This window comes from Idiotropiscis lumnitzeri, chromosome 19, assembly GCF_059441095.1.
Source record: "Idiotropiscis lumnitzeri isolate Australia: NSW breed Sydney's pygmy pipehorse chromosome 19, RoL_Ilum_1.0, whole genome shotgun sequence".
Taxonomy (NCBI): domain Eukaryota; kingdom Metazoa; phylum Chordata; class Actinopteri; order Syngnathiformes; family Syngnathidae; genus Idiotropiscis; species Idiotropiscis lumnitzeri.
Window position 1 is genome coordinate 239,024 of NC_142409.1, and position 13,826 is coordinate 252,849.

At 42.5% G+C, this 13,826-nt stretch overlaps 1 protein-coding gene across 1 annotated transcript in view; it reads right to left on the minus strand.

The window, feature by feature from the left end:
* Positions 1–1,134: 1,134 nt before the first annotated feature.
* Positions 1,135–13,826, minus strand: part of LOC148317947 (uncharacterized) — a 28,483-nt gene continuing 15,791 nt past the window's right edge. The window contains exons 3-9 of the mRNA XM_088282319.1: positions 8,958–9,945; positions 8,693–8,820; positions 8,329–8,597; positions 8,044–8,118; positions 4,737–4,835; positions 4,564–4,643; positions 1,135–2,997 (exon numbers count right to left, since the gene is read on the minus strand). Of these exons, the coding sequence (XP_088138445.1) occupies positions 8,458–8,597; positions 8,693–8,820; positions 8,958–9,145 (456 nt within the window). The 5' untranslated portion in view covers positions 9,146–9,945 and the 3' untranslated portion in view covers positions 1,135–2,997; positions 4,564–4,643; positions 4,737–4,835; positions 8,044–8,118; positions 8,329–8,457. The remainder of the gene's footprint in view (positions 2,998–4,563; positions 4,644–4,736; positions 4,836–8,043; positions 8,119–8,328; positions 8,598–8,692; positions 8,821–8,957; positions 9,946–13,826) is intronic.

Here is a 13,826-nt window from a genome sequence, read left to right on the forward strand (position 1 = left end):
GAGACTCCGCAGCTGCAACCCATCACCTCTTGATTGTGGACTATTTAAGCCTCCGACACGCTCACTCGCGTGTCGGATTATTGACCAACTTGCTCTCGCCTTGTGCCTTTGCTATAGTCTTTGCCAACCTTTGCTCCGTGTCTTGATCGTGCTTATTGTTACCTTGTTTATGTCTTCAGCTACGTTTCGGCTCGCATTGTGTTTTTCGATGATTGGATTTAACCTTACCCTTTGGAGGAAGGACATTCTTGTTTTCGGTTTTCTTGCGTTGCAAGCTCCTTTTGTTAATCGTTTTTCTTTTCCTGGGGGAAGGTTGTTCCCCCAGCGTTTTTCGTTCACGTCGCCCGGCGTCTGTAAGTATAGCTCCACTATTGTCTCTGATAGCAACTCCCCTTGCCTATCGACTGTAAATTGTTTTTTGCCGGCCACAATAAATATTGTCTCCACCCTATTTTCCCTTGCCTGCGATTTTAGAGTCCACCCACACCGCTTCCCAGCCGGGGCTGGGAAGCGCCCCTCACAGAGGGAACCTATGCCGCTATGCTATATACCAACGCGAGAAAACTACGGCCCGGGGGCCACATGTGGGCCGTTAAACGTTTTAATCCGGCCCGCCGAATTTGGAAAAAAAAAAGATTAACCTTGTTAATGTTTTATTTTCAAAATAGTGTGGTTTTTCAAAGACAAACTTTTGTTCACTTTCATTTAAAATTAAATGTATTTTTTTTCTCAGATGAAATGAGGTTACCAAAACACTCCATCCATCTGCTCCTGGTCCAGCCCCTCTGTCAAATTTTAGAACCCATTGTGGCCCGACAATAAAAACGTTTTCCCACCCCTGCTATATACTATAAGCTATGTTAATGTCGTCAGGCCATTATAGAGTATTTCTTCTGACATTTTGAAGGAGAAAGAATACTCAACGTTTTTATTTTTTTATGATGTTTGAGGTATTCTGACTGAAATAGTTAAATTGAGGTTACCAGTAGTCATTTCCATTACCTGTAAATGTGAATTTGAATGTAACTTACTATTGCAGCCAGATACATATAAAATGTCATTTAATTTGTACTGTTTTGATCGCCACTGTTTGGCTCATTGAATAACAAATGAAAATATGAATCGTAGACAGTGTTTATAAAGATAATTGTCAATGTTTTATTAAATGAAATTCCAATGTAAAATTGTGTAATCTTGTGTTATATAATGGTTCTACAACATACATTTCTCACAGACAAGTAGAGCTTTATCTCATGAAATGTGTTGAAAAAAAACGGTAACATTTGAACATTGTTTTGCGTTACAACATCCGTGTTTACTGGTCATAAATTATTAACTTATTAAGTTTAATATACACTACACGAGCCGGGTAGCCGCCACCCCTCAACCACCATAACAAGTTCGCTAACCCTTTAAGTCGAACGAGGTAGCTACCATATCGGGTTCAATTTGGGCCAAAAATATGCTGTTGTGCCTTGTGTCTCTGTATATGTCGTCATGACGTGTCATTGACAAAGCCTTGTGTCGATGTTAGTTGTCGATGTAACTGTCTGTTAGATGTCAATGTATGTGTCTATGTTAGATCTCAATGTGTAGATGTTAGATGTCAATCTATGTGTCTATATTAGATGTGTTTATGTTAGATGTCTATGTAAATGTTTGTAGATGTCGATGTGTGTAAGATGTCTATGTAAATGTTGGTTAGATGTCGATGTGTTTATGTTCGATGTCTATGTAAATATTTATGATGGATGTCGATGTGTCTGTTAGATGTCTGTGTTTGTTAGATGTGATTGTAATGGTTTATGTTAGACGTCAATGTAAGTGTCAATGTTAGATGCCCATGTATGTTTGTTAGATGTCGATATATGTGTCATTGTTACATTTCAACGTAAATGTCGTTCGTGCAAGATTCCAGTCCTCCAGCCACGTGACATTGTGCGCGTCAAAGTGATAACTTGTACATTTCACGGAGGAAAAAAAACAGACACCATTGGTAGCTTTGACCGGGAAAAAAAAATCATTAATTTTTTTCCAACACCTCATGTCTCTTTCAGCATGAGAATAAACATGACATGACCAAAATAAAATATACCAACACAGGCAAATATTTAAGAAGCACTCAAGAGATACACTTCAACTCACTTAATCCCACCTATTTTTACGAGCGCAAACCCTTCAATTCTAGCGCCCACAGAATATTGTGCTATAATGCTATAAAAATATGTAGCCTTTACCTGACAGCGTTAGAATATAACTAAATTCCCATTGCTCACGAAAAACAGAGAAAAAGAGCTTCTTGTCAAAACAAACATTTCAAGCACAACCTTGACCTGACTTCAACAGTTCTATTTTTTCTTTTGTGGCTCAGACATCAAAATAATGCTTTCCTTCTATAAAATAAAAACAGCATGACAAAAGGTGCTGAAATGAACTCTATACAGAAGTGCGTGAGTGACAGTGTGTGCATGTGTTTTTGCAACGCGTGTGTACACTACCGCGCCTGACCCCATGCCCACCCCCGCCATACAAATTACACAATTTGTTGGGTATGTGGTATACACTAAAACAATTGCCTTGGAGCAAGTGAACACTACACGTCTCACACCGTATACATGCTGTAGCATGGCTTTTTTTGCCTTGGGTGTCAAATATTTTACTTTGTTTTCAGAGTGCTTACAGACCTCTTAGTTTTGCCTCAAAATAATTGTCTGCAAAGCAGTCTGTGCCATCCGCATCAGTGATGTGCAGGAGCAGCTTGTTGGTAATAAACAGCTGCACGAAGTCCGCTGTTTGCCGCAGAATCCAGTGGTCCAGCGCTCGCAGTGAAAGTCTTGTCTGGCAGCCCGAAACATCACCAAACATTTTGAGATGCACGCCCACTAAATTCCAAAAATATAAACATGGACAAACTTGACATTCTTCCAGATTCTGTCTCTTTGCATTGTTTTGAAGTTACTCCTCCAACTTTTCGACTTCTTCAATCCTCCCCATTGTCTGAAAAAAAAGTGTATATTTCGATTTGAAATAATGACCTCAACATACCAATACATTTGATTGATTATCATCTGAACTGGATTATTTTGAAACATTTGGGTTGGACATCTGGGATTCGTTGTTGACTATATTCAGAGTACTCCTTTTCTTGTAAATAGCTAAAGCAATAGTCGCTGTCCTTGAAAATGGGTACAAGACTTGACCAAATTAAGATGCCATAAAGTCTAATTTAGCCCCTTCTCTACCACAGCTGATTTAGAGGCCATTAGTAACAGATTTGAGAAGCCCACTTTTATAGATATGAAGCCAGAGCTCGGCACCTGACCCATTTTTATTATTTATTATAATTTTAATGTATTATTGAGCAAATGGCACAATATGTCAGTAGTGATTACCACAGAAGTCATGACAAAATAGTGCAAATTCTGAGGTCGACTTCAAATCAGACAGGCGGAAACGAGCGCCAGAGAAGAGATGAGAATCAGATGCGATGTTGAAGAAGCTAATACCAAAAAAACAAACCAATAAAAAACACATAAAATCTCCATGTAGTAGCAACGGGGATGGCTCATGGGGTCAGGAGAAGTGAGCGGGAGATGGGGAGTATGAGGTGCTGTTAGGGACAAAATTCAGGAATCGCTTCACACTTCACACTTCTGAAATGCACTCTTACACACCAACACAGTGAAATTGTTGTTGCTCATGCATACTTATGAAACGCTAGCATACATATGAGTGAAACGCTCCCATACACACAAGTGAAACGCTCTCATACACACTAGTGAAACAGTTGTTGCTCATACATTCGTCAAATGCGCTCATACACATAGGTGAAACATTCTCATACACACCATTGAAAGGCGCTCAGGCACAATTGTGAAATTATTGTTATTCATAAATACAACTGAAACATGCTCATGCCCATACACAAGTGAAATGCTTTCATACAAACACCCACACTGTTGAAAATGCTGACATGAACACAAGGTCGCTTACAAATCCTAAAATGTAAAAATTAATCATTTATTTAGCAGGGAAGCATAGTGGTGGGCGACTTATTAGCACGATGGTCTCACAATGCAGAGGTCGCGGGATTGATACCGGCTTTCCTGTTTGGAGTTTGCATGTTTCCCACACGCCTTCGTGGGTTCTCTGGTTTCCTCCCACATTCCAAACACATGCATGGCAGGTTGTTTGGACACCCTAAATTGGTGTGAGTGTGAGTGCGGATGGTTGTTTGTCTTTGTGTGACCTGCGATTGGCTGGCAACCAGTTCAGGGTGTACCCCACCTACTGCCCCAAGATAGCTGGGATAGGCTCCAGCACCCCCCGCAACCCTTGTGAGGATGGTGGGATGGCATTTATAATGGACGGCCGCCACGGTGGCCGACTGGTGAGCACAATGGTCTCACAATGCAGAGGTTGTGGGATCGATTCCGGCTCCGGCCTTTCTGTGTAGAGTTTGCATGTTCTCCGAAGCCTGCGTAGTTTTCTATGAGTTCTCCAGTTTCCTTGCACATTGCAAAAACATCCATCCATTTTCTCTGATGCCAATGTTCTCTGTACCTTATGGCAGATTTTTCTATTTGCCGAAGACTTTTAGCACTTGTAGAGCGAGGTCCTGTGCCACAGTCGTCAACTGCACCCTAAAATCAGATCATTTTGTATTTTAGACATTACACACTACACAGTTAAAGATGGTCCAAAAAAGACAAATGGATTAATGTATTTCAACTTACATAATACTCTTTAAAGCGCTGACCAGCTCATTCCCAGAGGTACAAAATCAGACACAAGATGACATCTTTGCTCATGTTGACAGAAGGGTTGCTCAAAGCCTGGAGAAAACATAAAAAGTAATAAATAAGACAGTGCGCCACAACCAAACAAAATATAGAAGATGTTTGTTCACAAACATTTTGTCTCAGACAAAGCAAATGACTGGAAGCAATGTGAGCCTGCTGTCATGCACATTAACACAAAATAAAGAATTCTAAGGCACAATATAAAAACAACACATTTCCCCCCCTCTTTCTGTACCTCTTGCAGTCAACTTGGGAGCAGTCCACCCGTTGACTGCATTGACTGGTTGGGCACTCCTGTATTCAGATGTTTTTAAGATGGTGAAATTACCAAATTGAAATCACAATTAAATTTAGAGTGATGGCCAGGCCTTAATCAGCGGTGAGTTGAAATCAAAACAATAGTTGCTTGTAGTGACACTCATGTCATCAGGGCCTATACGCCAATTGTGCAGCCGTGTAGGGCCCCGACTTCACCAAAGGGCTCTGATCTGGTAACCCATTGCCGAGACATCCTATCACTAATGCACACGCACAACGTGCGCTCCATTTATGGCAAACCAATTAATGACGCTTCATCTCACTTTGCGATGATTAGTCCGCGGGGCAACGTGCAATTGTGTGTATACAAGGGCACCAAGCAAAATGTAAAAAAGACTGATGGGTGCGTAAAAACAAAGGGAAAAAAACATCAATTATGTCTGTGCGTATTCATTTTATTTTCAGGAACGTTAGAGTTAGCTAACATTAACTAAAGATGTCCTGCACTCAACGTTAGATCTTGCATTAGGCTTTTTTGGCGATGTTTGTGTGATTTACTTATGTATTCATTGTTTTATATTAAAAAATTTGGTTGGCACCAATGTGCTTTCAATATTAGATATTTAATAACTCGTCAGTAACAATAATAATGAAGAAAGAAAAAAAGTTCACACTTAATGGTGCCTAAATAATATCACTACTACACACCAAAAGAAACTAGTAGTTCTTTTCTACATTCGAATCGAGGGCTCAGTTTCACATATCAGTGAGCCTCCGATTCTTGTAGACGACAGAGCTTTGTTATAGGACGACAAAGCTCGTTGGACTTTGTTTTTATTTTAACTTGGCTAACAAGACCGCCTCCACCAGGAAAAGTCTCCACAATTCGTCCAAGTGGCCAAGAATTTCTGGGTGACGTGTCGTCCACGATCAGCACAACGTCTCCAACACAGAAGTTTCTTCCAGGCGAAGACCATCGTTGACGTTCTTGACGCAGCATAAGGTATTCCTTACACCAGCATTTCCAGAAGATTTCCGCGAGGTACTGCACTTGTTTCCATCTGTGATTGGCGGATTGGTCGTCTTTACAGAAGACTCCAGGAGGTAACTCAGGTTTGACCTTCAGCAACAACAGATGGTTGGGTGTGAGTGCTTCCAAGTCGTTGAGGTCGGAAGATGTCTTTGTGATAGGCCTGCTGTTTATAACTGCTTCAGCCTCGCCAAGCAAGGTATATTGAGACTTTCTTCATCCGAAATTTGTTCTTTTACAGTGACATTCAGGATTTTTCTCACAGACCAAATAAGTCGCTCACAGCTTCCTCCGTGGTGGGAACCTGCTGGGGGATTGCTATGACACTGAATACCTTTTTGCAGCAAGTGTTTCTCGATTTACTTAGTGTTCCATTCTTTGATTGATTTCTTCATTTCACTGTCAGCTGATCTAAAGTTGGTTCCGTTATCAGAATACATCTCTCTCACTTGTCCTCTTCTGGCAAGAAAACTTCGGATTGCGTTGAGACAAGCATCTGTGTCACGTGAATATGCAATTTCCAGATGTACGGCTCGTACAGCGAGCGAGACATGTAAAAATCACGCCGTATCTCTTTACTTGTCCTCTTCCCCTACTTAGAATGGACCAAAATAATCAACGCCAATTCTCTTGAAAGGCGGATCGTCAGGTAGCACTCTTCTGATGACTCTAGCAGCTCCAGGTATCCAAAACTGTTGATGCAGATTAGCCATCATGTGGTTCCTTCCAGCGTAAACTGTGATCTCATGAATGTATCTCAGGACTAGCTTTGTGTTATGTGAATCCTTGGGCAAGATGGCTTGCTGTTTTGCTGTTTCAGGCATGGCTGCGTGGCTCAACTGTCCACCAACCCTCATGACACCATCTTGAAGTACTATATTGAACTTGTAAAGTGGGCTACTTTTCTTCACCCTTTTTTGTTTTTCAAATATGGCTAAATCTTCTTTGAAACTTTGCCTTTGACAGTATTTCACAAGTTCTCTTTCTGCTTTATCCAAGTCGTCGCAGGTCAAATACTTTCCTTTGACAGTTCTCTTGAATAAATTCATCTTGCCTTCTTCACCTAATGTGATTAACTCATAGCGCATAGCGCTAGTTAGCTCTAGCCTTACAGACTCCATACCCTTCCTTACAGGCTCACTATTCGCCTGCAACCCGACTTGCTCTAATATGAATAGTTATGGAAGGCTCAAACAATAATCTATGTTTCTAGAAAGAGTGATGGCGCCTTCCCAGTTAGGGTGAAGGCCGTCCATCCTCAGCAGGTCGGGTCGGCCCCAGAAAGAAGGCCAATTATCTATAAACTGCAGTCCCTGCTCACTACAAAAACTAGCCAGCCACTGATTTAGCGAGAATAATCTACTAAACCTCTCATCATTGCCTCTCGCAGGCAAGGGGCCAGAGACAATTACTCGATGCCGACTCATCTTTCTGGCGAGATCACAAGTCCTTGCTATGTTTTTCTTTGTGATCTCTGATTGCTTCATCCTAGTGTCATTGGAGCCAACGTGTATCACTATATCTGAATAGCTAGCGTTGTTTGCACTGCGCTGGTGTCTAGGTGTCTTGCGCACTAGCTCCATAAGATTAGCTTCTATGTCGGGTGCTTTGGCCCCAGGAATACACATTACTGTGGCTGGATTTTCAAGCTTAATGTTGCGGGTAATGGAGTCACCTATCACTAAAGTGCGGGAGCCATGAGACCGAGGTGGAATGGAACTGCTATGTGTCTTAACAGGCTCACCGCGATTAGCAAGCCGTTTACGGCCAATGCTAACCGGACTAGCAGGTTGGCTACAACCCGTGCTAACAGTCGTGTCCGCCACGTTTACGCTTACCACATTACTCTGCTCTAGCTGGCGGACACGTCCCTCTAGCAGGGAGAGTCTTTCCATGAGAATGGTGCAAGTGTTGCATGTGGTGGTGCACGAAACCATAGTTGCGTTTACTCGCCCGGTGGATGAAAGCGGAGGAACAGATGTCGCGCCGAAAGTGACCACTCCAGACTTCTTAATCTTCTCCTCCTGTCTGTCAATGTACACAGGGTTAAGAGCAGTATTGTGTTTGTCACGTGATCGAGTTGCAGCCCGAGTTTCTGAACACGTGCTTCATCGGGATAATTCAACATGTTCACCACTTTTGCAAACGTACCATTGCACAGGCCTGCTTGAACATCAATATTGCGTGTGATCATAACACGAGCACAAATTGCAACTTTTATCGAGTCCGGTAACTCACTCTTAGCTCCTTGGACGGGGATTGCTTGTCTTGCAATTCTGCAAGTTCGTTGGTGTTACGGCTGTGTTGAAGCCGTAGAGGTGAAGAGTGGACCCACCCAAGAGCAAACGGAGTCAGAAGTGGCATGGATCAGGGGTTTATTGTGGAGAAGGTAGTTAAAGCTGGGGGTCCAGTGGAAGGCCGGCCAGGTGAGAGGACGTGGAGATGTCGATGCCGCTTCAGGGGGTGCCAGGTGATGACGCGAGGCTTGGGCAGACAGGCAGGACGCACTGTAGACAGCACACGAGAGAAACAAGGAATTAAGTCAGTTGGCAGAAGTTCAACTTGAGCAAGATCGCATAAACACAGGTGGGAGCCTGAGTACCACGGTTGACGCAAGATAATCTGGCGCCTGACTCCTGGCTGCACTGAGCTTTTATCTGCTGGTTGATGCTAGTGACGAGCTGCAGGTGCGCCGGATCAGGAGGGTGACGAGAGGGATCCGCCCAAGCACTGTAGGGAGGAACAGAGGCTTCAAAAGGCAACCTATAAACAGGACACCACAGTTGGTCTCTCTTGTAGTCATCAGCATCAATTTTTACAATGTCCGTGTGAAGCAGACTCAGCATCTTGAAATTATGAGCATCTACCTGTTTATTGGTGGCGTAAACGTACAGTACGTGCTTCGGACATTTTTTCGGAGGAGTGTAAGTGGTAGCGAGCGAGGCTGTGTCGAGTCCTGACAGTTCATCGGACTTTCCTTTACACGGAGTCGATTCAGCAGCTCGGCAAAAGCAACGTCATCTTTCTGCCTCATGATTTCAGTCAGTGTGATCATTTGGAAGTTGTCACGCCAGTGGTCGAGTCTAGAGGGATCATATATACACAAAGATCTCGACTGTCTCAAAAGAGGCAGATAGATAGAAATCTCCAACAGCAAGCACAGACATGCCACCAAAAGGTAAATCGATCCCTTTGATTTGTTTCAATCTAGCGTTCACATATGCAAGAGTTCTTTCGACACCATGGAAATCTCGTCGATGATAAGTATTTCGGCAATCGACAGCTCCGCTCTGACTTCGTCCAGTTTATTGCCCAGGCCGTGATACGGGGGTTTCAGACTTCTCTGCAGTTTCAGCAGCCGGTGCAAGGATGTCCCGGAAATGTCTGCTTCCTCAGCCAGTCGCGGGAGTCTGCACAATATTTTTCATCGCCTCTACGTGGATACATTTTATTAAATGTGACTTACCAGTGCCAGCACAACCATTGATGTAGAAAAGAAACTGCTGCGGCTTCAATCCACACATGCGTTTTATGCACCATTCTCTTACCATGAAGAAGACGCACGCTTGCTTTTGGTCCAGGCTCCGATACATATTGCATAACACTGTTGGATCAATGGCAGCGGCTTCTGTCGCAATTGACATTTGTGGTGCATCTGACCTGTCGTAGTCCGGGACATTTTCCTCCACGTCATTGGGATCATCTCTCGCTTGGAGTTCCTCGATGCATTCGAGTCGTTGCAACTCACTTTCAGAACCCAGGTGACACCACTCATTGATGACAAGACCACTTTCCTCCACCTCCTGGATGGCATTGTCGATGTCTTTCTTGTGTTTCTCGTACCTGTCTCTGCTTCTGTTGACAATATCAAACACAGGCTCTGCATATTCAGCATACGGCAACTGTACACAGGTGTGATCGTAAAACATTTGGTACATTGGAAAACATGGAGATTTCAACTGGCAGTCAGCACGGTGAGGCAGGTACAGCTTGAGCAAGGCACGGTAAAATTCCTCGTGTTTTTTATTCTGTGAGAAATTGCAGTATTTGATAACAGTGGGTTTTCCTGTTCTTTTCTGCACAAAGCCCATGTCGTTCAGCGGAGGAAAAACATTTTTACCTGTTCTTTGTTTGCTGTAGACAATTCTGCACGTTGCTGCAAAATCAGCCATGCACATTTCTTCAAATTCTTGCGCTTGAGGTCTGCATTTATATTTGTCGGGCAAGCCAGACATCCACACTTAGACAGACTCCTGTGTTTTACCCTCGAGTTGTGAGATAGAAAAACTCATCTTCAGCGTATTGTCACTCGTCTGTACAAATATGTCAGGTTTAAATGCCCTGACGCCTTTTGGGAGAGCTTACTGAAATGGCCAAGGCCAGAAGGAACCAGGCAAGGTTGTTCATTTTTACCGGTCGCGAGCGGGAGAGGCAGAGAGCAGACAGGCGACTCGCTCAGTTCAGCTCCGCGCACCCTCTGGCCTTCCACCCCGCCGCCTCCTCTTTTATTAGAGCTTGAAGCAGACTCATAACGAAACTTAAGGAAACAGAAACTTAACTCACAACGAAGGTTAGATTAGACAAACTCGAAACGAAACTTAACTCTAGAGCAAAAATGTAAGTGTGTGTGCTTGTTCAATCATTAATACAATTGGTGTATAAAAACATGATTAAAAATACCACAAACTGATTATATAAGGTTACTTGAGGTTATTATGATCTTCAGCTTATCTTACAAAATACTACACTGTGAGAGGACTGTCTTATATGCAATCCGCATGCTCGTGCGACACACGCTTGAGCACTCACCTCTCTTTTCTTTGAGTACGCTTGCATGATTTGTTTAATTTCATCGCTCTCGTTGACATTTTCCTCCGGGAGTTTTCAATGACTGATTTCAGATATTGGCTCAGACCGTGTTCAGCTTTGCTAATGTAGCTACAGATGTATGTGATACAAGAGTTATGTCAGGTTCGCCAATTTGACATATAGTGTTCGTAAGCTAAAAGGAGAGGACAAACAGCTCTTGTGGAGACAGAAAGGTTAACAAAGTTTATTTGACAACTTTATCTCCCCCCCTGTTCCCCGATGCTTTTCACACATTCCCTTTTATAACATCGGGGAATCAGATTACACTCAAGAAATCAGATTACACTCAAGGGTGGTACAGTTCGTCTTCTCAAAAGCTGGTTTAGTCCGGTTCATCATTGGTGTGTCGCCATGGGTCGCAGCTGACTTTGACGTCAACATCTTTTATCAGGACCCAGTTGCTTGCTTCAGACTTCGATGCCAACTTATCAGGGCTCTTCACGATGTTGTTTACTTCGATGCCAATTTATCAGGGCTCTTCACGATGTTGTTTACTTCATCCTCACTTCTGAAGAAGTGCCACCACCCCGCCAATTGCAGACACCTCTCTGCAGTAGAGGTGTCTCCCTGTATGACCCCTCACACTGCAAACACTCAGCATAGTTCACTCTATTAAACTGCAACATGTTATATGCACTACATATTAAAATAAGCTGCATCACGGCAAATGTATAATAACCTCTTATTATTCTAACATTCCCTCCTGTTTATTCTACATTTGCCCCAAAAAATTATCATCAATGGAACTTCCAAGGATTTAATTCCATCAAATCATTAGCTTGATAGCAAATGTAAACCCCTCTATTTTTTTATTTTTATTTTTATATTTTTATTCGAGCGTTTTGGATTAACGAATAGTATCTCCCAGGTAAATTCAGTCGTCGTCATCAACTTGGTCATCAGTGTCTCCTCTATCACCAGCACTTTTGTAATTAATCAAAGGATATATTTCCTGTAGTTTGGAATTTGTTGGAGCGAGAGCTGTTGAGATAAGTCGGACAATCAAAACGCGAATGCAGGGAATACAACAACATCCACACAGTACAAGGATTGAGGTGAACATTGTTATAGAAATCATTACCGAAAATACCAAATTTTTATATTTACCAAACGTTTTGTTCCACCACTCATCCCATGCAGAGGTACTCACACCTGAGTGTTCCTTCAGCTTCCGGTTCAGGGCGCGCAAGCCTGTAATGGCTCTTGTGAGGGACCCTTCCGGAGAAGTGTTGTTAGGAATGAAAGTACAACATTCGTCCCCAAACATGGCGCAAACCCCTCTCGCTCTCTTTTACTATTTTGTATGTTTGTTGAAGCTAATAAAATGTCATCCACATATAACAAGACTTGGCTTCCGCATGGCGGTTCAAATGTAGACATACTAGCTGTCATAATTTGGGAATAAATTGTAGGGCTTTCACAGTACCCTTGTGGTAATCTGGTAAATGTATATTTTTTCCCTTTATGTGTAAACGCAAACCAGTACTGACTATCTTCATGAACAGGGACTGAGAAAAATGCGTTGCTCACGTCGATTACTGTAAAGACCGCTGCGTCTGGTCTTAATGAATTTAATAAAGTGTGTGGGTCAGGAACGCAGGGCGCCCTTTGTATTACGGCGGAATTTACTGCTTGTAGGTCTTGGACCATTCTCCAGCCTACAGAAGGCGGAGCCTTTTTTACTGGAAAAATAGGTGTATTACATGGAGAATCTGGACACTCAATTATTACTCCTTGCACTAATCAATGATTCAATCACTGGTTGTATTCCCGCCAACGCATCTGGTTTTAATGGATATTGTTTAATACAAGGTCGATATTCTGTTTTTGGTCTAATTTGTACGGGTTGCGCGCTTCTAATAAATCCTACGTCTGACGGTAATGTTGCCCATAGGAAATCTGGTACTTCCTTTAAACTGTCTTCCTCTTCCTTCGTCAAGAGATAAGAACCTCCTTTTTGTCACATTCGGTGAAGGAAACGACTCGCATCGGCCTGCACTTCCCAAAACAATGCTTTTCTTGTCATTCTTTCCATCTCACTATGCTCCACACCTTGCACTTTATTATCTGGTTTCCAATCATCTGCATGTCTACCTCTTTGAACAAACGATCCTAATTCTCTCCATCTTAATTCAAAGGGTTTAAATAAAGATATGTGTGGTGTTATTCCCTTGTATAAATGATTTAAAGTATGAGGCAGTCTAACTCCTACACCTGCAGTCCCCAGTTTATCAGTATACAAATAATCAATCACTATTTTCTCGGGTGTGTGTTTGTATAATTCGGACTCATAGTTAAGATCTGGGCCTGGAGTCTGTTTATACCACATTGTTACATGGAGGGCGTTTTTATCCACTTCATTCTGCGTTTTTTTCATAAAAGGTTTAGCTTCTCGAAGTAATTTTTCCCCAGTACGAAATGGCGGTTTGTTCGTCACGTGTAGCAAATAATAAAAATGCGGTTCTCCAAGGCCTTTTATCACATGCAAATCTGATTTTGTTATTTCATATTTTCTTTTTACCACCATATTTCCCCCAACTGTCGGTACTAACGCTAACCCCAATCTACACATCCCATCTCTTCCCAGCAAATTTACTGGACAATTTGGTACTACCAGTATTGGTATTTTACACGATCCCCCTAAAGGGTCTCTTATCCAAACGGGGTGTGTCTCAGAAACTTCAGATAACTCTCCCTGAGCCGTCCTGACAAACACTTTGTTGTTTGTCATTGAAGCTCCCGGAATTGGTTCTTTACACGCAGTTCTACATGCTCCCGAATCACAAAGAAAAATAATTGGTCTACCATTTACTGTTAGCTGTACCTCTGGCTTGGAATTATCAAGTATTAAAATATCTTGTAAATTT